This window comes from Cydia splendana, chromosome 22 (assembly GCF_910591565.1).
Source record: "Cydia splendana chromosome 22, ilCydSple1.2, whole genome shotgun sequence".
Classification (NCBI taxonomy): domain Eukaryota; kingdom Metazoa; phylum Arthropoda; class Insecta; order Lepidoptera; family Tortricidae; genus Cydia; species Cydia splendana.
The window spans coordinates 12,761,993-12,788,067 of record NC_085981.1 but is presented as its reverse complement, the minus strand read 5'-3'; the positions used below and the strand labels follow the sequence as shown (position 1 = coordinate 12,788,067).

The window sequence follows — 26,075 nt, the reverse complement described above, 5'->3', positions numbered from 1 at the left end:
GTAGCCCATCGATGCCTGTGACGTCAGCAACAGTGATTTTACAATTCGTCGCACCTGTCACCGTGGTGAAATTGGGGCCTGAAAGGAAAGTCAAATGGTTAAATCGCCAACCACATCGTATTTATTTAACTTGCAATGATTATAAAGGTATGTTTGTTCGGATCCAATCTTGCAAGCAATAGTCTGTATCTTTAGGTATTTAAATAAAAGTAAATAAACAATTTGTACAGTTTCGGGTAGTAACATTTATTGGTTAACCAACCGAATACAAAACCGCGTGGATCTGTCACTAAACGACCTGACTTTAACCTACATTATTTGATCGTGTAATGTTTTCATCTACCCTCAACTGGCTTAACGAGTCATTTGAGGGTAGATTTTGTTTACTTTTATTTAAATACCTGAAGATACAGGCTATAAATTAGACCCACTTCCCATTATTCAATCGAGCTGAAGCTTCACATACTTATGTACAGTCGCCATCAGATATATCGGAGCGGCCAAGGTGTTCACAATATCTGAACACGCGCTCTAACGCCCTGACAATAGAGGCGTGTTCCGATATTTGTGAGCACCTTGGCCGCTCCGATATATCTGATGGCGACTGTATGTTTGATGCTTGGGTTGGTTAGTATTGTCCCGATGAGTAGGTATTAGTTGCCTGTTGGAAGTAAAGTACAGTCGGCGATAAAAGCTTGTACCATCGCCCACACTGTTAACTGTACATCGGTGGACCTTAGGCCTTTTGCAATAAGGTCCACCGATGTACAGGTAGGAGTGTTGGTGTTTGTATCAAAATAGTTATGTATGTAGTTATGTAAGTGCGGAAAAGAGGAAATTCGAAATGAGTGGCGATAAATTAAAACACGACCGAAGGGAGTGTTTTAAATCGACACGAGTTGCGAATTACCTATTCGCACGTGTATTGTACAACGTTTTACAGTACATATGGCCCTTTAAACTTTTTACATCGCACAAAAAGTGCTATTTTACGCACTAGTGCGGGAAAATAGTACCATATGTATAGTATGAATTTTCTCAAATTATTTTTAGGCCTCAGACCCTCAGCTTAATACAAAAGCCATTGTTTATTTTGTGCGAGCGGTGGGCTTCCGTGTTGGGCGCGTGCCAAAGCAACAATGTCGTTTAAAAAGCGGCTGTATCGAAGTGATTTTAAGGTTCAAAACATGTAATATGTTTTGGTGATGTAGGACAATCGACCACCTCAATGTGGGTGATCGATTATATTATTACATAGATTTGAACCTTAAAACCACCACGATACAGCCGCTTTTTAAACGCCATTGTTGCTTTGGCACGCGCTCAACGCCGTAGCCCACCGCTTGCACAAAAGAAACAATGGCTTTTGTTTAACAGATTAGGTTCACAGGCGTAAAAATCATTTGAAAAAAAAATCATACTACTCTAAATGATTTTTTTGTCATAAAACTTATTATTGTGCTATTATTTCAGGGCCCGATGAACGGTACTCGGGGAACAAGAGCCGTTTTCAAATCATGTCAAAGACATTAGCAGAAGAAGAAGCTTTCGATGTGGGCAAATTGAGGAAAGGAATACGGAGCGGGTATGTATTATCTTAAGACCACCACACCACGCCACGTCTACGCCTCGGCTAGTCTGTGGCCATGAGTAAGCCCATTCATAAAAAAAGAGCGTTTCCACATTGTCCGCCATCGATATCGGATGTAGGATCGTACATCCGCGTCATGAATCTAGGATATAACTGGATCTGGCTTGAGGGGTGGGGGGAAATGACTGAACGGGATAGTTTTATGTATCTTTCAGTAGGAGTAGCAGCGAAAGCGCTATTGTTGTTTGTCCTGGTCACAGCCTCACATATTTTTTGTTCCCCACCGTAAATTTAGTATGTATTATGGTGGGCAACAAATAAATTCGAGCAATCATAGTGTCGCATTGCGTATGTTTTGTCCCTCACGGAGGCACGCATGTACTTCTATAGGATCCTACCTTCGTAGTCAGGCCGCGGGGGCGCCGTCTTTAGCGGTCACGCACACTACAACAATGATTTTGCCTATACATACGCACACAAACAAATAATGTCGGTCCGATAGCTGACGGGGGGCTCCGACATGGCTGAATTTATCGGAAGCGCATTTCCGATATCGGATGTCGGAAGGCGCCTATGACAAAAACAGCTGCAGGAGATTGCCATTGGCATTAGTCCGCATTTTTTGCGCTAATTATCGTTTTTTAGTAATAAAATAATGATTTATTAAATGCATAAATAAATACAGAGAAACACATATAACTTAGGTACATTTTACTTCCTTCCGACATCCGATGTCGGATCGGACAATGTGAAAACGCTCTAAGGACGTCACATGCGCGATGCGCGTACGCTAGCTGCATTAGATACCTAATCGTAAGTACCGTAGACCGGGGTGACTTTGGAAAAATTGGGGTTACTTTGATAGATTTAAAACGGCCATAGAATTACCATTGTTCATTATTTACTGAAAATGTTCCTGTAACTAGTTAGATTACTATATATTCATATTCACATACTGTAAAAAATCTCGCATAAATAATATTATGGCTTAAAAACTAGAATTTTAAAGTCGCCCCTGCATTTGAAAGTCACCCCGGTCAATGGTACCTACCTACAAAGTAAGAGCTTCGATTCTATATACTTAGGTACTTTTTCCATTACTTGCAAACCTATTCGTAAATTTTTGACAAAAAACGTTATTTTACAGGTTATATTGATTTAAACTAACACGATTTTCAATCATAATTTTATAACTAACACGGGACTTAATCGCGTAAAACTTACGTTTATTTAAGGCCTGACGTTTCGAACGTGCCGTTACGTTCGTGGTCACAGAAGTGGGGAGGCACTCCTGACTTCGGTCGAACTCGGCTCCGTTCGGCTCAGCATTGCTCCGAGCAATTATTAGGGTTGGCACCACTTGACTTCCTTTTGCGTGCACGACCACAGATAAGATAATCACTTGGATTTTGACAACCCTAAATCGCTGTCAAACTTCGGGTTTGTAGGAAGTGTCCTTTCTGTACGGTAGTACTATTATTTATTCTGTGGTCACAGGCAGACTGGCGAAGAATTCAGAGTTTTACGCGATTCGGGAAATTAATTAAATAATTTCCCGAATCGCACCGTAAGTCCCGTGATAGTTATAGATGGTCAAGCAAATATTGTCAGTAGAAAAAGGCGCGAAATTCAAATTTTCTGAGACGATATCCCTTCGCGCCTACATTTTTCAAATTTGCCGCCTTTTTTCTACTGACAAGATCTGCTTGACCAACTTATATAAAATGATTTTACAGGATTTTGTTTTCTATAATGAACCTGGCTAAAGGCGCGCTCGGCGGAGGCGTGCTGGCCGGTCACGTGGCGTACATGACGGCCGGCTACTTACCCGCCATCATCCTCAATGTCATCTACGGCGTCTACATGTGTTTCAACTTTTATGTGAGCTCAACATTCGTGACGTTACACGGCAAAAGGTAGCTGGCGCTTACGTCGCATAGCGCCGCAATAATATTGGAGCGGCGTTAATAAGGTATCGTCTTGGGTCGTCCCATTCGTATTTTGTCAAGTTCTTAAATTAGTCCTGTTCTGCTTTCGTCACTCATTCTACATTGAACTACACCGACGATTGTGGCGAATGTAGAATGAGTAACGAAAGCAGAATAGGACTAATTTAAGAACTTGACGAAACACGAATGGGACGACCCAAGACGATACCGTTAATAATAGCGTAAGCGCCAACCGCCACAAGGTATCTTTAACCGTGGGGCGTCACATTTTTTGTAGAAATCGGTAACAGTACCAGGTGTGCCAGACGGGATTAATTGCCAAGCGGACCCATGAGCCGTGGAAAAATCCGGGACAACGCGACGAAGATGTAGGGATGTAGTGCATATAATTGTTTTCCATCGTATTTTCTCGGAAACGTTCGTATTTGTCATGCTACTCAGTCATTCTCAGTAGTCTTTGTACCGAGACTGACGAAAGGCTTATTGTTAACCGGGCAACTAAAATATTACACAGGAACTTTAATTGGGCATATAATAATATAATTTGGCTGTGCATTAATATTTTAGCACCAATAAATTTATATTAGCATCAAATATAAGCATCATATTATGAAAAAACTGGCAGCAAAATCAAGCCACCCAAATAATTTATAGGAAACTTGAAGTGATAAGTTGGCGTCTAAAATAATAAGTTGGCAACTAATATTGAAAAGCGATCATAAAATTTGGTTGTCATCTAATTGTTCACATCTAAGTACCTAATCCTATTGAGCATATTGTTTCGGGTAGTATTTTCATAGGAGAGCAGTTAAATTTAATGAATATTGGTCATTATTTACACAAAACACCTCAAATTAATTTACCAATGCGCAATGGCCAGTATACTTATAGTCGAAATTCCTAATCATGAAACACCTAATGGCCATTATACCATTAGATCTTTCAATTTTTAATTACTAATTTCAATAGTAACCACTGTGTTCTGCCAGAGTCATAAGATAGGTGCGACGACGAGCGAAGCAAGGAGGAGCGTGTTAGGTTGACCGTGTAGTGACCAAACATGGACCTAGAATATTACGGACGTAGTTTCGCTTAAAACACAACTCTGATTCCATCATCCACCAATTTCATCGTATTTACGCGTGACACACACACATTGACAGCTATCTCTATGGCCTCATCCACCAATTTGCCGTCAGTCGGATCGAAACGTCATTGAAGTAAACATGTCGAATAAAAATATAAAATATGCCGACATTCGTAGTTAAATCCTGCAAGAATTGTACCGAACGAAAGAAAAAAAGTGACGGAATAACTTTTCATACTTAAGTTTATCAATTAGTACGTAAAATCATGATATTTCATTGTTTATAAAATATCAAATTGCAAAACAGGAGTGTGACCAGTAATTTGAATAGGGTAATTTACCGAAAGTAGGGTAATCGATGCTCTTCTTATTAAATCATTATGTATATCATTTAGGTAAAGTTAAATTATAGATTGTGCATTTCAAACTAAGTCGGTATAGTAATTTCCCGATAATAAGGAGATTAATGACGCTTACATGAATATTTGATAGTTAACGTTTGTTTGTTATGTATATTAATTTGTTGTTTAAAACCAGATATGTTTCAAGTTAAATGTATAAATTAAAAAAAACATGAACTGATTTCATTCCGATGCTAAATATCATTAGGTATAGAAAATAATATTTGCACAAAGTAATTGTGCTACTATGCGCATTTTCAAGACCTATAAAATCAGTTAGGTACACACTGTTTTTATTGTCTAACGTAAAACTGTCCTATTTTAATATTTGAAAACAAGGACGGTATTGAAAATAATTGTTGCAGCATTAGGGGAGAATTTGTGTTACATGGTATCACTCGTCTACACGCACACTTTCAAACCGTCCGTCATTGCAGTGTCACAGTTTGTCTTAAGTGACATTCCCTCTGTCAAATATATAACTCTATGTAATCCAGTGAAATTGTCGAATTTTGTAACGTGGCTCTTCTGCGTCAAATCCGGTAGTTCTGATTTTTTGCAGACTTATTTATGATGTTGGCCCAATTAATAATCCAAGTTTGAGACCTTGAGCGCCGAACGCAACTTTGTCAAAAATCGAAAAACCTGCGAAAATTTCGGTTTTGATTTAGTTTTGGGCGATTCTAACCCTAAAGGACTAGTTTTTGATAGTACCTTCCTTAGACGTTTTTAAGAAGACTAAACTTGCTACAATACGAGATTAGAACTGTCTCTGTAGATTGAATAGTTTCCGAGATAAAGGCTTTCAAAATTTAGATTTTTTTGAAATTGAGCTCGTAAGCTGAGTGAGTGCAGTGAGTATGCACTTTTGACTCAGGCGATGCCGCTTGGCACGATTGTTCCTAAGGTCAAACAAAGCTGATTTGGTCCAGTAGCTATGAGATCGTACCGTGCATACCCCCCAAAAAGGGAGGGGAAAGGTCGGATTCCCAGGTCCAATCTTTGCTATATTTCTTCCTACTCTTAGGAGCTAGGGCACGTTATATATCATTTTCATATAATTTAGGGATGAAAACATTATATTCATACTTTTAAAATGTCAAGTTAAATGTTTTTTTAAAGATCAGCTTTCAAGAAATCAGCTTTGTTTGACCTTAGGAACAATCGTGCCAAGCGGCATCGCCTGAGTCAAAAGTGCATACTCACTGTACTCACTTAGCTAACGAGCTCAATTAAAAAAAAATCTAAATTTTGAAAGCCTTTATCTCGGAAACTATTCAATCTACAGAGACAGTTCTAATCTCGTATTGTAGCAAATTTAGTCTTCTTTAAAAACGTCTAAGGAAGGTACTATCAAAAACTAGTCCTTTAGGGTTAGAATCGCCCAAAACTAAACAAAAACCGCAATTTTCGCAGGTTTTTCGATTTTTGACAAAGTTGCGTTCGGCGCTCGAGGTCACCAACTTGGATTATTCATTGGACCAACATCATAAATAAGTCTGCAAAAAATCAGATCTACCGGATTTGACGTAAACGCTAAATGTATAATTTTACTGTATTAATGTGACCAAACAAAATATTTTAAAAGAACTTCATTTTGGAATTAATAGATAGCCGTTTTCTTTTTAAAATGTGCTTCATACATGGTCTCCAATACAATAATTCAGTTGCCAAATAAATACTTGGTACCTGCCTAAAAATAATCAGAAGCTGTAATAGCTGGTTTGTTACTGCACACCGTTGTATGGGGACCTTGCACTTTGAGACTATGCGCTGAAACTTGGCACAGTTGATTGTTAGCTGGTCTTGAGCAGATACAGACCGGTAGACATCGAGAGCCACGTCTCATTTAGTGGGGGGGAGGGGGGAAGTTCGACGCCGCCGCGCTTCACTTGGAGCAACATTTCTCTAAAACTATACCTATTAGGGCATGTGATATATCATTTTCGGATAAATTAAGGATGAGAAATCTAGTTTTGGAACAAAAACAATGCACTTTCTAACAAAAAAAAGCATAAAGTAGAAAAGACTAAAAAACGATTTGAGATTTTTTCATAATTACCAATTTTTTTTAAAGTGTAGTAGAAAACAAAAAAATACAGTTGTAAAGCTACACTTATTACGCTTAAGAAAATATATAAGTAGTTTATTATACAAAACTGTTGATAAATGGGAGATAAAAAATACTATTAAGCGTGGGTCCGAGTGATCTCAATACAAAATATTATGAATGTGGGAAAGTTACTTATAATTTGTTCTACAATCGTTTATTTTTCTTGTTTTTCGTAAATAACGCGTAAACGGTAGCCCACAGCTAAAAATTATCTTTTACGTAAATAATCTGTTTCAGATTTCTTATAAAATAAGTGCTACCTTTTTTCGCTACAATCAATATTAAAAAAAAAATATTGAAGGGAGAAAATAAATACTTAGGTCACCTTTTTTAGTCATTCGTAAATAACTCGTAAACGATGGCCAATAGCAAAAAAATGTTTAGTACATGAATAATTTACATAATATTTCCAACAAAAAAGATCATTAAAACTTTTTCGCTAGGATCAATATTAAAAACGATATTAAAGAGAGAAAATAAATTCTAAGGTCCCCTTTTTAAATATTGATCCTAGCCAAAAAGTTTGAATAACCTTTTTTGTAGGAAATTTTATGCTAATTATTTATGTATTAAAATATTTTTTGCTATTGGCCATCCTTTACGAGTTATTTACGAATGACTAAAAAAGGGGACCTTAGTATTTATTTTCTCCGTTCAATATATTTTTTTAATATTGATCTTAGCGAAAAAAGGTAGCACTTATTTTATAAGAAATCTGAAACAGATTATTTACGTAACAGATATTTTTTTGCTATGGGCTACCGTTTACGAGTTATTTACGAAAAACAAGAAAAATAAACGATTGTAGAACAAATTATAAGTAACTTTCCCACATTATTAATATTTTGTATTGAAATCACTCTAACCCACGCTTAATATTATTTTTTATCTCCCATGTAACAACAGTTTTGTATAATAAACTATATATTTTCTTAAACGTAATAAGTGTAGCTTTACAACTATATTTTTTGTTTTCAGATTCCTACTACACTTTAAAAAAAATTGGTAATTATGAAAAAATCCAAGATACGTTTTTTTGCCTTTTCTACTTTGTTTTTTTTTTGTTAGAAAGTGCATTTTTTTGGCTCCAAAAATAAATTCCTCATCCTTAATTTATCCGAAAATGATATATCACATGCCCTAATAGATACAGTTTTAGAGAAATGTTGCTCCTAGTGAAGCGCGGCGGCGTCGAACTTCCCCCCTCCCCCCCACTAAATGAGACGTGGCTCTCGAGGTCTCCCGGTCTGTATCTGCTCATGACCAGCGAAGAATCAACTGTGCCAAGTTTCAGCGCATAGTCACAAAGTGCAAGGTGTCGTGCACTAACAAACTAGCTATAACGGCATTAAAATACAACTCATATTGATATATTTTAAGCCTCCGTTTTTGTTGCCAATCTATTAATTTTAGTCCCCATATCTATTTTTTTAAACTACCCAATTTCGATTAATTAGTTGACCGGTTAAATACGTGCCCTGACGAAATAGCAAGACACGGTCGTACGTTTCCGTGAAAATACGATGGAAGATAATTATGTAGCGCATACGAGCCCCGATGCATATGTTTTCGTCTAGTCAGGCCATTTTTTGAGGTTCTCGCGTTTGTAAAAAAATTAATGTTTTATACTTGGTCAAGCAAATCTTGTCAGTAGAAAAAGGCGCGAAATTCAAATTTTCTATGAGATGATAATCCTTCGCGCCTACATTTTTTAAATTTGCCGCCTTTTTCTACTGACAAGAATTGCTTGACCAAGTATAATTTAAAAATCACTAATATTTAACGCTTATACTAATGTACTTTAATCTTATATGGTAATATTTTACAATACCTAAATCCAAATACAAGAAATACTGTTTGTACTGATAGAAAAAAAAAAGGTTTTTCATTTCTTATTTGATGGGTAGGGATATAACAGATGTGAAAAGGGCTATTACTAGGGAAAGCAACACGGCTCTGCCAATGTACCTACGGACAATTTTGTTTCGAGCCAATGCATGCAGCAGTGCTGTAGGAGAGGACAATATGATTAGGACAACGATTTTGAAAAGTACATTTTTTCAGCAATAAAAGTAGCATGCAATTTTATTATACGATCTAAATAAACTAGATTAAACATTACTATTATGGTTCCCATTACTGGGTCATTTTATGTTCATATGTAAAATTTATTGGAATAAACAAGATTGTTGTGTGGAACTAGACGAACCAATTTGCATCGGGGCTCGTAGGTAATTATTTTCCATCTGTCCTGGCATCACAGCATCGTCCTCGCGGAGTCTTTTGCCACAGTTCATGGGACCCTGGGGTCAGCTTTGCAACTAATCCCGAGAATTGGCATAGGCACTAGTTTTTACGAAAGCGAGTGCCATCTGACCTCACAACTCCGAAGGGAAACTAGACCTTTATTTAATTACACAAACGGGTCTTGCTGGTGCAACTCAGCTGAAACGTCGGAATTAAAGGTAAAAACAATGAAATTATATCGCGGTAGACCCGTTTGTGTAATTAAATATGTGTACAAAACGCGAGAGTTTAAAGTGTTAAACTAGACCTTATTGGGATTATTCGGTTTAAAGAATTTGACTGCGATTCTGTCTGGTGGTGTGGAAAGAAATGGCGTATAAGTACCTAATATTTATACTTACCTACTAACATTAGTTGTAAGATTAAAATGTGTCACTAACAAAATTGATCCTTTCTTGGTCTTGAATAAATACGTGAGTACCCGTTTTTAATACATATATTTAATATATTGAATAAATTAAACTAAATTTTTTATTTATCTATATTTCAGATTTTAGTGGTGTCCTCACAAAGGATGTGTCGCCGATGTCACGTGCCTTTTATGACGTATCCCGATGTCGGCGAGGCTGCGTTCGCTCTGTACCCCAATCCCAAGGTTGCAAGATGGTCGACTTGCTACAGGTTAGTGTGAAAGAATTTTAGTTATTTGCCTCTTTACCGCTCTTGTCGAACGAGCGAGCGAAGCGAAGTGAAGTTCTTACATTCGACTTGGAACACACGGCTGGCTAGGGGCACGTCCCGGCATTTCGATGTTTTTAAGCTGATCTATCAGAGGATAGTTTGATACGCAATAACTTAAGTAAATGTATTCTAATTTAAATTATACTAGTAGTTCGCCCCGAACTGAGAACTCGCGGTTGACCAAAAATTATATAGAGCGATTGACTTTGTTCATTATTGCACGTACTTATAATATTAGTTATTTACTCTGAGCCTACTTAATAGGTACTCGAATAGTGCGACATAAAATAGTAGAAAATAAATGAGGGCGCCACTTTCTAATACGTAACTGTCACATTATTGACGTAAAATGCTTACACATGCCAACAATAAAATTTAGTATGGACATTTTTGAGTTCCATTTTATTTAATTTCTACTATTTTACGTCGCACTATAGGCGGCAATGGATTTATTTGACTTAGTTGTTTTTTGTGATAATCGCCTCCATGGCAACGATGGATATACATATAAATAATCTGTTCTATCAGGCCCCAATTTCACCACGGTGACAGGTGCGACAATTGTAAAATCACTGTTGCTGACGTCACAGGCATACATGGGCTACGGTTACCACTTACCATCGGGCGGGCCGTATTCCTGTTTGCCACCATCATTGTTTTATTTAAAAAAAACTTTATTATATCGAAAAAAAACAGATATTTCTTTTGCGAAGTTTCTGGCAATTGTCAAGATTTAGAAGAATTGTAGGTAATTCTTAATAGTTAGGGAGGCGAGGTAGCTAAATGGCGTAATTCAACGGCGCCGTCGAGACCTATCAAAATCGAAAGATAAAATAATTTCGAAAAGAAAAGCTCGTATGGCAAAAACCATTTTAGCGGTGGGTTTGGCGTGTACGGTTTTTCTAAAATGTTAAAAAAAACAGTTACTTGGGCATTCTCGAGCGCGTCAGATATTCATACTACGTATGCCCCGAGTGCCTCTGATAACAACGGTATACTAATCTGCCGGTTTGCGTGGTGGGGGTAGGCATAGACCTATGGTATACGAGGACCAGCGTATGACTGGCTAAAATCTTATTTATTAAATAGAAAACAAATAACACGAGTAACTAAGTTAGACAAACTGTCAAGTACTGTAAAAGATTATGACTCAAATGCTAAGGTAGTAATTAGAGGGGTACCCCAAGGAAGTATCCTGGCACCATTGCTTTTTCTTATATATGTCAATGACCTCCCACGAGCGACAGAACAAAACTGTATACTTTTTGCGGATGATGCAACAATAATGTTTCAAGGCAACGACCTTAATTCCTTTGAGTCCAACATCAATACAGCCCTGAGGAGTGTCATAGCATGGTTATCAAATAATAATCTTGAAATTAATTTAGGGAAAACCAAATTAGTTTATTTTTCCGCAAATCGAAACAGAACTCCAGAATTGAATATAGTGTATGAAAACCAGAAAATTGAACAAGTTGACAGCACTGTGTTTCTAGGTATTCATATAGATGATCATCTGACATGGAATAATCACATTGATATGCTATGCAAGAAATTAAACAAATTCATTTACGCATTGAAAACTGTTAAAAAGACCAGTTCAGTAGAAACAGCTATTTCAGTATATCATGCCTATGTGTGCTCCCAATTACGTTATGGGATCGTATTGTGGGGGAATTGCTCTGAAGCAAATAGAGCATTTGTCGCACAAAAAAAATGCTTGAAAGCAATTTGGGGTCTAGGCACAATGGAGTCATGTTATCCAATTTTCATTAAAAATAAATTTATGACGCTACCGGGCATGTATATCTTTGAAACAGCTAAACTAGTAAAGGCAAATATGTCACTATTTAAGCCGAACGACAATTTCAACCGGAGAGCTGAAACTCAAGTTAATTTAACCATGCCCGCCCCAAGACTAAAACTGTACCGCAAAAACTGCTACTACATGGCCTGTTTAATCTATAACTCTATACCAAAACAAATAACGGACATGGATTATAACAATTTTTGCAAAAAACTTAATTTATGGTTGAAAGAGCAGTGCTTTTACTCAGTCAAGGAATTCTTAAAAGAAACCAACTGTAGATTTAATAATTATGCGCAATAAAGGGCTGCAAATGTAATTCTATGTAAAATGGTTTATCTAATTATAATTTAATTAATGCAAGTATTCTGTAGGACATCCGTTAATGTAATTATTCTCATTTTGGTAATGAACTATTTATAAATATTGACATTGTTATTAAGCAATAATTAATCTGTCAAATGTAAATATATGTAGAGTAAATGCATGTTAGTAATTAAGTATGTATAGTAAAATTTGCACGCCGTAAGTCGGCAGAATTGTGCTGGACTTATATTTCTATCTAACATCTATGTAACCATGATTCTAGCAAATAAATAAATTACAATTACATATAAAGTAGTCAAAAATGCAAAAAAAAAAAAATTACTCGAGCGCGTCAGATTTTCGGAAGGGGTGTTAAGTAGGCCCCAAGGAAGCTTCCTTTAAAAAAACTGACGATTTCGGCGTGACGATAAGTTACGATGAATTTTTGAAAATGCAAAAAAAAAAAGATTTTTTGAAATACTCGAGCGCGTCAGATTTTCATAGGGGAGGTTTATCTCGGTATCCTGAAAGCATATTTTTTTAATCTGACAAAAATGTTGGTGGGTTCTCTTAATCTGACCGAAAAAGGTTTTTTGGTTGAGTTTTTATGATGCTTCAAGTCAAAAAGTTTTAACTTTGGACAAAAATGTAAAGAGACCTTTTTTGTGTAAAATAAAATTACCTTTTTTGTTTATTTAAACTTTTTTTTTGTAAAATGTATCGTTCGCGACTTATATGCCGCAACGCGTTCTTAGGAAGACGAAATGGCTCCTCCACACTTCCGGTCATGCGGAAACCGGCAGATTTTGTATTTTTAGTAAGTTTTAGATTATATTCTTCAAAATAAAAAATAAAAAAATCGCGCTCGAGAATGCCGGATTAACGTTTTTTTTTTACAAGTTCGCGACCCTATAACTCGGCGGCGTCAAGGACTTATCGTCAGATTAGTTAAATTTAGTCTTTAAACACTAAAATCAACCCCCAATATCTTAATCTGAGGCGCTCGAGTATTTCAGACTATCCATTTTTTTTTACTAATCTGATCGTCTATCCTAGGCGCGCGTCACTACATATAGAGCTAAATACTTTACAAGGTTGTTCTATTAGGTCTAAGGTATCTCTCATATCTTAAACTGCCACGCTCGAGTATTGCCGAAAATTCCCCTATTCGCCTCCCTAACTATAACAGGTAATGAGTTGTGTCGGAATTTCTTGACAATTGTAGTGTTTCTTGTGACAATTGTCATAAACTTTCTATATCTGTTTTTTTCCGACATAATAAAGTTTTTTTAAATAAAACAATGATGGTGGCAAACAGAAATACGGCCCGCCCGATGGTAAGCGATAACCGTAGCCCATGGATGCCTGTGACGTCAGCAACAGTGATATTTTACAATTGTCGCACCTGTCACCGTGGTGAAATTGGAGCCAGATGTTTTTTGTTTGTTTCATGCTCTGGATACTTTTAAGACGATTTGACGAAATAAAGTGAAGCCATATTTAAAAAAAAGTATAGCGTTAAGTAATAATATAGATGGCGCAATTTTTTTCGAATAAAGGGCTTTATATACGACTGTCCCACCCCTGGATTTAAGTCACCATAGAAATAAACTGTATCTGTGCTAAGCCGAAATATTTCCTGTCAAATATCAAATACCTATATTATGTATATTTTATTTTATTTTTATATTGCTAATTATTTCAAAATCGTAAATTTAAAAAACGATATTATAAAAGTGTAAACCGAGCACTTTCATTTGATACTAAACTCGACCATGTTTTAGCAAATAAAATGACCAGAATAGCAAGACCTCTCACAAACAACTTTTTGGCCTTCTAAGCTCTTCTATCTCAATAATCCCTTGATCGAGCCTGCTCATAATTTAATGACTAAAATATAATGCCCTCGACTACACGTTTACCCAATTTCATTTAAATTAGGACGAATTGACTTAAGTTATTGAGTATCAAACTATCCTCTGACAGTTCAGCTTAAAAACATCGAAATGCCGGGACGTGCCGCTAGCCGGCCGCGTGTCCCAAGTCGAATGTAAGAACTTCGCTTCGCTTCGCTCGCTCGTTCGATTAGGTAAACATGTAGTTGAGGGCATTATATTTTAGTCATTAAATTATGAGCAGGCTCGATCACGTGGTTATGGTGCTAGAAGAGCCTAGAAGACTCAAAAGCTATTTGTGAGGGGTCTTGCTATTCTGGTCAAATCCTTTGCAAGAAAATATGAGTGGCCATAGTTTAGATACATTGGTAGGGTAGGTGGATCGTTGTCTGGTCAATAAAATTGTGGTGGGTACGCGAGGAAATAGGCGTATCAGCCATCTTAAATTTAACATTTTTTATTCAATCGTCTCGAAAATGAAATATATGTCTATGATTCTACGCTATTGTATAGTTTATAGCGAACCGCGAGTTCTCAGTTCGGGGCGAACTACTACTACTAGTTATTGGACACTAAGGATATTGGATACAGGTCAATTCGAACGTGCGCTGATATCAAATCGATTTCTTTTTATTATTATGGAAGCAAACGAGTAGATGAATCGCCTGATGGTATGCGATTACCGTCGCTCATGGAGACCTGCTACACAAGAGATGTCGTTAGTGCGTTACCGGCCGGCCGGCGATACCTTTGACTCGAGTAGATGGGGACGCTTTTTGACATTTAACAAATTTAACATATGTACCTACATCAGTGAAATAACAAGGATCAAAGTCAAATGGCGTTTGGCTAAAAGTTTTGGCAGGCGGGCGAAAGATGGATGGCAGTGCATGAAATTATTTTTTTCACATTCCCCTACTGTGAGCAAATGTCAGAGGCAGAAAATACCACTAGACATAAGTTAAATATATCTCTATACACCGTGTTTTTTTTGATTTCCGTTAATTTCAAGGGTGCATTCCTGAGCTTAAATCAAGTAACTTTCCCAAAGACACCGATATTCTAATTAACTCCATTTCGGAGATAATTAATAAAAAAAATTTTCCTATAAGGCCTCTACAAGCGTGTACACTTGCCTTAGGGCCGGTTTACATATTGATTAGTGTTTAGAATGAGTTCATACATTTGCTACTAAACTTAAGTACAATCTCGGTCGATCGATGTTCGAAATGACATTGACGGGTTACTAATGGATTACCGAAATATTTTTGCCAGATTTTCATATCCCAAACAATTTATCCCAAAAATATAAAATCCAACTAATCATTTCCCAACTAAACAAGTCGAAAAAAAATATTTTCCAAGAGAACGATATGCAAAAAAATATTTTGACATTTCCTTACTTTGGCAACATTTATTTTACCAAATTTTAATTACTCGAAAGTATTAGTTGGCAAAGAATACAAAAACCATAACAAAACATGACAAATGTAACAGTTATCAAAAAAAGAAATTGCCAATTTTTATTTGAACAAATTTTAATTTCTCCAAATGAGTACTTACCAAAGAATACAAAAACCAAAACTAAACGTGACAAACTATTGTATTTTGTCATTTTCTTATTTTGACAATTATTATTTCACATTTTGTTATTTATTTAATAAATACTTTAAATAATTCCAAATTTAGTAATGGCAAATATTACAGAACAAATGTCAAAAATTATTATCTGTAGGGTGGTACGAATTGCATTTCACTAATATTTTAATAAGTGGGTAGGCTCCGATAACAATCCCTTTTTTTAAAGTAAGTGAGACCCGGCAGCCGGTCGACGAAGCCCCGCTTCGCGGGCTTCTATTTTCTGCTCTAAGGAACGCAAGGTAACTAACGAACCTATCTAGGTGGAAATATACGTAATACTGTAGTGTTTTTTCAATGCGGGGGGCTTCGCCCCCCGAGCCCCCCTTTCGGGGGGCTTCGCCCCCCCGTCCCCCCTTTTGGTAGCTTTCGCGTGGTTTAGACTAACGCAACATATTCTAAAGTATGACTTAATTAATAAAAAAACAATTGTTGCATATTACAATCCCCTTTTTTAAAGCAAGTGAGACTCGGCAGCCGGTCGACGAAGCCCCGCTTCTCGCTTCGCGGGGCTTCTATTTTCTGCTCTGAGGAACACAAGGTAACTAACGAACCTATCTAGGTAAAAATACAGGTAATACTGTAGTGTTTTTACAATGCGGGGGGCTCCGATAACAATCCCTTTTTTTAAAGTAAGTGAGACCCGGCAGCCGGTCGACGAAGCCCCGCTTCGCGGGGCTTCTATTTTCTGCTCTAAGGAACACAAGGTAACTAACGAACCTATCTAGGTGGAAATATACGTAATACTGTAGTGTTTTTTCAATGCGGGGGGCTTCGCCCCCCGAGCCCCCCTTTCGGGGGGCTTCGCCCCCCCGTCCCCCCTTTTGGTAGCTTTCGCGTGGTTTAGACTAACGCAACATATTCTAAAGTATGACTTAATTAATAAAAAAACAATTGTTGCATATTACAATCCCTTTTTTAGGGTTCCGTACCCAAAGGGTAAAACGGGACCCTATTACTAAGACTTCGCTGTCCGTCCGTCCGTCCGTCCGTCCGTCCGTCCGTCCGTCCGTCCGTCCGTCCGTCCGTCCGTCCGTCTGTCACCAGGCTGTATCTCACGAACCGTGATAGCTAGACAGTTGAAATTTTCACAGATGATGTATTTCTGTTGCCGCTATAACAACAAATACTAAAAACAGAATAAAATGAAGATTTAAATGGGGCTCCCATACAACAAACGTGATTTTTGACCAAAGTTAAGCAACGTCGGGAGTGGTCAGTACTTGGATGGGTGACCGTTTTTTTTTGTTCGTTTTTTTTTTGCATTATGGTACGGAACCCTTCGTGCGCGAGTCCGACTCGCACTTGCCCGGTTTTTTAAAGCAAGTGAGACTTGGCAACCGCTCTAAGGAACACAAGGTAACTCACGAACCTACCTAGGTAATAGTGGTTTTTTGGGCAGCTTTCGGGCTGTTTAGTTTCCCAAACCAAACTAAGCACCCACTTTACCTAACCTAGCCGTAACACATTTTTAATAACCGAATGTTTTGGATAGACATAATTTGTCCAGTAGTGGTTTTGCAATACATTTGTTTGAACAAACATTTTTTAAGTAAAGATATTTTTGGAAAAAATAATTTTGTCCAGTGATTCATTTGACGAAAATAAATTTGAGCGAACATTTATAGTCTAAGTAAAACATTTGGAAAAAAAACAGTTGGTCTTATAAAAGTTGCAAAGTAATAGTTTGGGAAATGATCATTTGTCGGAATTTAAGTTTGTTAAATGTTCATATGGGAAAGATTGAGTTGACAAACGTGCAGTTGGTAAAATTTGGTTGGGAAACGATATTTGGTCAAAAAAGTTTCGGTAAATTAAAAGGATCCCGACATGGACATGTCACAGATTTCAATTGTTTGGTTGAGTTAAATGTAATACCCGTGTTATAACAACGCTACATGCTACATTTAATTACTTTTTAAACTTAAATTTTTTATTGAAAAAAAGCAAAAAATATATATTTATTTTGAAAATTAATTATGTAATTTAGTTCTCTTAAACGTACTTAACCATACCCCGAAGTTAACGGAATTCAATAAAAACACGGTGTATAATCTTTGTAAGGTGTATTCGGGTATTACCGAATGTCGGATAATTCCGAAATTCAGATGAAAATCACCCTTAATTCCATCATAATAAAAGTCTCTTTCGGAATTATCCGACAGTTTTCGACATTCGGAATTACCCGAGTAAACCTTACATATAGTAGTAAGTTTAGCATAATTGACACTAACAATTTTGTTAGTAAATACCATATGCCTATGGTGTTTTTGACTAAAGGCAAGTGTTGCCTATCAAATTATTACAAAAGACAAATAGCTTTATCGCTATCATATTTACTTGACATTTCTGCCAAGAATTTGGCAGACAATTCTGCTCCTATTGAGCAGCCCAGTATGAACATGGAATTGGTTCCAGTCATAACCAATGATTTAATAGATTTAAACTAGCTGTTAAGACAAAAGATTCTGTCTCTGGCAATTTAGTTTTAAATACATATAATGAAAAATACTGCAAACATGGAAAGTATATCCACCTGGTGCATCAAAATATTCAATGTATTAGAGGGAAAAATTTACAGATAGAACTTTTTTTGAATGATTTTAATATTGATATTTTATTGGTTAAATAATAATGAATTAATGCCCCAATTTAATAATCACCAGGCGGGAAGTTCGTTCACCAGACTTAGTTCCATACATGGTGGGTCATTAATTATATTAAATAGTCAGTTAAAATTTAAAGAACGTAAGGACATTGTATCCATGTCTGTTGAACGGACTATAGAACTAAGTGCAGTAGAATTATTGCAATTTATTGTTGTCTGTGTGTATAGGCCGCCATTAAGTAATTTTGAATTATTTGAAAACATAATGGGATCTGCCCTACTTAAAATATCATCTTCTAGTAAGAAATTGCTTATATGCGGCGACTTTAATGTAAATATTATGGAAAATTCAACAATGTCTTGTAGATTATTGAATCTTTTTAAATCTTGTAATCTCAACCACATGTTTATGGAGCCCAGTAGAGTGACTGCTACTAGTGCAACCTGTATAGATAATATTTTCACAGATATTTTTCCTATTGCTAAAAAAGTTATCAGCAATTTAGAATCAGACCACTTAGGTCAATTAATGGTATTCGAGGCATTAAGGAAAAATACCATGAGAAAACAAATAACTTTTGTACCAGTAACCTCGGACCGCGTGGAAAGAATGAAGCTAAGTTTAGTTCAGGCGCTACACTTTTTGTCTTCCGATATGAGTCCTAATAGTATGTATAATTCATTCTTTCACACTTTTATGGATCATTATAATGCGATATTCACCTCAAAATCGGTCGTAGTTAGTGGTGCATCAGTTTTTAGTGAGTGGGCTACTGCGGACTTACATCAAAGAAGACGTGAACTGTATGCCCAATTTAATAGTTTTATTTTGTATGAGGAACGGCGGTTTAATCAGAGTGATGAATTTAAAGAACATGTGAAGGAGTATTCGAAGAAGTTTAAAGTAGATTGTCATATAGCGAAGCGAAATTATCTAAGTCAGAAAATAAAAAGTAGTTCCGACATTGTTAAAGCAACCTGGAAAGTTATAAATGTGGAAACTGGTCGCTCGAAACACAATTAAAGAACTTAAACTAAACATTGATAACAAAATTATAGATTCCAATTTAGAAGTAGCTACAGAATTTGAAAATTTTTTCACCGAGGTACCAGTATCCACAACTAAGGATTTAAATTCATCACCCTCATCTGCTGTTACATTATTAAAACATAACGCTCCAGAGTGTTGTGGAGACCTTCATTTTGAACATGTTTGTACCTCAGATGTAATAAAGGCGTTTAAATCAATTAATGTCAAAAAAACTAATGACCTCTGGGGAGTCTCTGTCCATGCTGTCAAATCCTTAGTAGAAATTGTAGCGCCTGACTTGGTAGTTATATTTAACAACAGTGTTGATTGCGGCGAGTTTCCTGATCTAATGAAACATAGTAAAGTAATTCCTTTATTTAAATCTGGTAGCAGCTCTGACCCCACTAACTTTAGACCGATATCTGTGCTACCAACATTTAGCAAGATTTTTGAAAAATTAGTTCTTTCTCAATTAGTACGACATTTTAACGTTAATAATTTGATGCATAATAAGCAGTTTGGTTTTACACGGGGTCGCTCAACAACCGATGCTGGTGTTGAGCTAATTAAGCATATTTTCGATGCCTGGGAGGAGTCACGAGATGCTTTAGGTGTCTTCTGTGATTTATCTAAGGTCATTTCTCAAAAAGTTGGCACCGCCACCTGTAAATAGGTTTATGTTAGAACTTTTTTTTCATTATGTATAATTTTTATATATAAAATTTCAACACATATTTATAGAGACTTTTTACACAGAGGCCTAATACTTTGAAAAAGATTTAATAAAAATTGATTACAAAAAAAAATATTGTAACTACGTTTATCCGTTAACCTGCCGTGTCCCAACGCGAGGTACTGATGTTCCAAGCTATGAAAACTACACAAATTATTAACTTAATTTAACGTCATTACCGTATTTTATTAACATATATCCTTAACTTTTAAAGTATTACTATCGCATAACAATATTATACTTATATTTTAAGTTATTCGGCTTCAAAGTTTGTCCAAGGCAATTCTTAACATTCACCTGTCCCGTCACGTTCACGACGATTGTATAACCCCCACCGCACCTATCCTGTCTCACTCCGTACGAGCCGAAGCCGTCACTCATCAGCTATCACCTGGTAGGACGAAGACGTGGTTATTGTGCTTCGCAAATAAAACACAAACGACAAAGTATCGGAAATTGGAGTTTGTAATGGGTAAGTACTCTTGATCCTGGCGTCGATATCTTGCTAATTGTGTAACCTATCGCATTACTATTAAGATATGTAACGTAATCAATAGTTTAGTTTTATATTCCTAAGTATGAAGTTCATCAAGCTAATACATTTTCCCCATCACCTGCATATCGTCCACCTGGCTAAAACTGCCAGGTGGATGAGATTTTGCGGCAGGTTAATGTCACTGATACCACAACTAATACTCGTAACTATATAATTATATAGCGGTTATATCGCTTTTGTGTGTTAATTTAGGAATAAAAACTATCTTGTCGGTTAAAGCTGCATATTATTCAAATTTGTGTACTTTTGTCTTAAGTCTCGTTAACCTGTCCAAAAAAGTCAGGTGAATGATGCACTGGCAGGTGAATGAAGCGTTACATATACTCAAACAGTGATTATGTTTATTGAGTCGTTAGTAGACAACTGTTTCTCCATACAAACGTAGACCCCATTTACCTCCCAGGGTTTTTTTACGAAAAAAAAAAAATTGTTACACTAATGTCGTAAGTAGATTTGTGACGTCCCACGGGAAAAGGTACTTTATGAGGGTTTTTAGTTTTAGACATTTATTAAAATGTTTTGTAAAAAGGTGAAAACATGCTCATTTTGTTTATTGTGTGATGAGATGACGGGCAAGAGAGAGAGGTATGGATGAAAAGAAAATGCTGCGTCGACCCCAAATGAATGGGGCAAGGGCAAGCGAATGATGATGATAATCTGAAACCTCAATGCTTAACATTTGTTTACCTGACCGATTTTGAAAAATTTTTTTTTGATTGTATATATGCATACAGATTGGTCCCGTTTTTGTCAAAACCCAGTTCTGATGATGGGATCCATGAATCGAGGGAGCTCCTCAAATCTTAAAGGTTTAAAGGGTTTTAATATAGTGATTTTTGTGTTTTTATTTACGAATCAAGCATATACATATACATTCACAAAAGTGACATTTGATGAAGTGGAACTGCCGATGAAGATCTGAACGGAAATCTTCAACGACGCATAGTTCACGTTTGGCGATTTGGCAATTTCTCTATCTAGCAGTAGCTCTCCCAGCACGTGTTGGATGACCAAAACAGCGTATGCCTATGATGAACCAAGTCTATTCCACTCGTACTACGAGGGTTCAGCATCAGCTCTATCTTGGGTACTGCGCTCCCAAGTGCTCGTTAAGACGTGTTGGATGGCCAAAACAGCGTGTGTCTATGTTGCACCAAACCCGAGTTCCACTAGGTGCTACGAGGGTGCAGCATCAGCTCTATCTTGGGTACTGCCCTCCCAAGTCCTCATCAAGACGCGTCGAATGACCAAAACAGCGTGTGTCTATGTTGCATTAAACCTGAGTTCCAGTAGGTACTGCGAGGGTTCAGCATCAGCTCTATCTTGGGTACTGCTCTCCCAAGTGCTCATCAAGACGTGTCGAATGACCAAAACAGCATGTGTCTATGTTGCATCAAACCTGAGTTCCAGTAGGTACTGCGAGGGTTCATCATCAGCTCTATCTTGGGTACCGCTCTCCCAAGTGCTCATCAAGACGTGTCGAATGACCAAAACAGCGTGTGTCTATGTTGCACCAAACCTGAGTTCCACTAGGTACTGCGAGGGTTCAGCATCAGCTCTTTCTTGGGTACTACTCTTCCAAGTGATCATCAAGACGAGTTGGATGACCAAAACTGCATGTGCCTATGTTGCACCAAACCTGAGTTCCACTAGGTACTGCCAGGGTGAATAGACAGCAAGATTGAATGTTTTCTTATTCACAGAAACTTGTTGTTAAATTGGGAATCGAATCGAAGGTGAGGTGGGTCAGAATCCAAAATTTTAATCATCGTAGTGGACAATAAGGTCCTTTTTTATAGAAAATGACACATTTTTCGATTATTTTTAGAAGACATTGAAAATGATGTGGTGGACAGGTGGATGACACTCATTGCAGGTGAATGATGACAAGAAACCAGGTTAACGGCAACGGACACAGGTTAATGACGCCTCTCGATAACCTGTCAATATTTTCATTTGAATTTGTACTTATTTCTCGATAACCTGCTCCTACTATCGATAACCTGGACACAAAATATCTTTCACCTGTCCTTGATATCATTCACCTGAATTTCAAACGCCTATATCTTCTAAACTAATTGAAGGAATTGCTTCCCTTCCACATTTTCTAATAGTTTAAGTTGCCTTTTACCGATCCCAATAAAAAAAAATGCGAAAATGCAAAATTTTTGAAAAACATAAATTTTAACCTGGCGGTGCCAACTTTTTGGGAAACGACCCTAAGACCTTCGACTGTGTTTGTCGTGAAACATTAATCAGGAAACTTCATTATTACGGAGTTAAAGGATCGGCACTGAATTTACTTAAGTCCTACTTAAATGGTAGAATACAAAGGGTCGATGTGAATGGACAGCGATCACCTGGGTCATTGGTTTCTATGGGTGTACCACAGGGGTCAATATTGGGGCCTTTCCTGTTCCTTATCTACACTCTTCATTCCTTGTTAAGACCCACCATGATAGAGTATTGTTTGCAGACGACACCTCACTTATTTTCAAAGTCAAACGACAGCAACAAGCTTACAATGATGTAAACAAGGCCATTTCAAAAGTAGTAAATTGGTTCAATGTTAATAATTTATTGTTAAATGAGTATAAGACTAAATGTATTAAGTTTGTCACTAGTAGTAACGTAAGGCATGTGCAAACAAGTGTCATTGTGAAGGATGAGGAATTGGAATTAGTTGATAGTACAGTTTTTCTTGGTATAACTTTAGATTCTAAACTCCAGTGGGGTCCCCATATTGCTACTCTTTCGAATAGACTGAGCTCTGCAGCTTTTGTAGTGAGCAAAATCCGTCAGTTAACTGATGTGAAAACAGCTCGATCAGTATATTTTAGTTACTTCCATAGCATTATGGCATATGGTATTTTACTGTGGGGCGGTGCTTCAGAGATAAATACCATTTTCGTTCTGCAGAAGAGGGCTATTCGAGCAATATACAAAATGAACCATAGAGACTCACTTAGAGATAAATTTAAGGAAATTGACACAATGACAGTGCACTGTCAATACATTTATGAGAATATTCTGTATGTACATAAAAATATTGTAAATTTTAGGAAAAAATGTGAAATTCATAATATTAATACTAGAAATAAACATAAGCTCGCAGTGCCCTTCACTCGGCTCCATAAAATAAAAAAATCATTCATGGGTAATTGTGTAAGATTTTATAATAAACTTCCAAACCATATTACTGAATTATCTATTAATTAATTTAAGAATTATGTAAAGCGTAAACTTATTTCTAAAGCTTATTATACCACACAAGACTACATGAATGATATTACAACGTGGGATTAATTGTTATTCGAAATGATTATTTATTTATTAGGTATGTTTGATTATTGATGAGGAAATGGATATTCCGATGTAATACTACCTACTTCTTTTGTTACTTATGCTTTTTTTTTGACATTTAGATTTTATTTTAGAAATTCTAGACTAGTATACAATCTTTTTAATGTTTGACGATCCTTTTGTGAAATTCTTAGTGTTAAATTTGATATGTATAATAATCCAATTTTATTATGGAATAATATTAACATCAATAAATTGCTCAGATAATTAGATTAAGATTAATTACGATTCATAAGAGCTTGTTGCTAGGCCTACATGAATAAAGTATATTTTGATTGATTGATTGATTGATGGTAGTAAATTTACTGTGGATACAAAAATTACTTTTCACCTCAGCAGCTCGAACAAGAGTACTTTGCTTCTTAAAAACAGTGAGCAAAATGCGATTTTGCTCACTGAGTCATTTTGCCTTACTCAGTGAGCAAAATCGCATTTTGCTCACTGAGTGAGACACACTCAGTGAGCAAAATGCGATTTGAGACAAAATGTCATTCAAGTGACCTTTATAGTCAAATGTCCTTTCAACATGCGGGGTCTAATACAAGTTCGATATACTTGGGTTCTATTATCTCTGTCCCTCTAGGTATGTTCTCACTGCTTAGGGTGAAAAATTTTGTGTACTACACGAGATCAAAGTTATTTACATCTCGTGCGCTTTTGAATCTCTTACTACGCTCAAGATTCTAAATTAGATTCACTCGCTACGCTCGTGATCTATTATAGAATCTTTCGCTTGCACGGGACTCAAAATAAGCACTCGAAGAAATATCAAACTTTGATCTCTTGTTGTACAAATAACTATTGACAATCCGCCTCTACGTCAAGTTAGCATACCAAGTCATGCGCGTGGCGCACGAAATGTACTGAAGGTCTACCGCGAACCATCTTGTCTCACTGTTGCCTCCCTGTCACACTTACGGACGAATTTACAAGTGCGACAGAGAGGCAACACGTCGAACGTGGTTCGCGGTAGGCCCTTTGACTTTATATCAAGTCAATGGCGGTGGAAAGGTTAATAAAAACTTATTGTTGTAGAAAATGGATCGACGTGATAACATGTTTGAACCTGTTCGGGTCTTGTGCCGCGTATCAGCTGATGGTGGCTAAAACTATCAAACAATTGGCAGAAGACACCCAGGAGAGCATTATAGAGGGGCGAAATGGTTCGTGTTTTACAAGCTTTTAAGTATATTTGTACGGGTCAAATCTTGCAAGTTAAATTTGACCAACTTTCCGGTTTCCGATGAAGCTGAAAATTTGCATATATCTACGTGTGTAAGTCGGGTGACAATGCTATATTATGGTACCATGGAGCTGATCTGATGATAGAGACAGGAGGTGGTCATAGGAACTCTGTGATAAAACAACTCAACCTAATTGTGTCTGGGGTTTTTAGAATTGTCTCGATAAGTATTAGTCTGTGCAAAGAAAAGTATTACAATTTACAGTCCGCATTAAAGCTTGTACCTACCAAAAATGATTTTTTGTCAAAAACTTATTAAAGATTAGTTTTTTAATGTTCCGTACAAAACTTTGTTCACGGAACACTTATGGGATCACTTCGGTCTAGTTATTTAGTAGGTACAGTCAGCAGATATACCTGAGCGGGCAAGGTGTCCAAGAAAAGATAAACACTTCAATCGTCACAAAAATAAGGACATCTAAGTTGTCATTTTCACATAGGCTTTCAGTTCGTCACATATATCTTAACTTCTGAGTTTTCCTTTAAGACATACACCCTTATTTAATCACAATGACAATAACGGTTAGAAAGTCAGTGGTAACTAAGCACTCAAAATTCAAGCTGCTGTCATTAATACCTACACGCACTAGCTGCCAATCACGTACGTCAGCAGCCAGGGTGCCACCAATTGCTAAGCAGTTAATTGTTATTTCAATGGTAATTAAGCATCAACATTTTATGTGATTAACTTAAAAAAAAAATACTGTAGCAGCTACGAATAGACACCTCCTTTCTTAAAGAAGTATTTTATCGTCAAGTGTCAAACT

At 36.7% G+C, this 26,075-nt stretch overlaps 1 protein-coding gene across 1 annotated transcript in view; it reads left to right on the top strand.

The window, feature by feature from the left end:
* The window catches only part of LOC134801664 (proton-coupled amino acid transporter-like protein pathetic), a 41,098-nt gene that overhangs the window by 2,707 nt on the left and 12,316 nt on the right, over nt 1-26,075 (top strand). The window contains exons 2-5 of the mRNA XM_063774283.1: nt 1,474-1,585; nt 3,328-3,472; nt 9,939-10,069; nt 25,101-25,228. Of these exons, the coding sequence (XP_063630353.1) occupies nt 1,474-1,585; nt 3,328-3,472; nt 9,939-10,069; nt 25,101-25,228 (516 nt within the window). The remainder of the gene's footprint in view (nt 1-1,473; nt 1,586-3,327; nt 3,473-9,938; nt 10,070-25,100; nt 25,229-26,075) is intronic.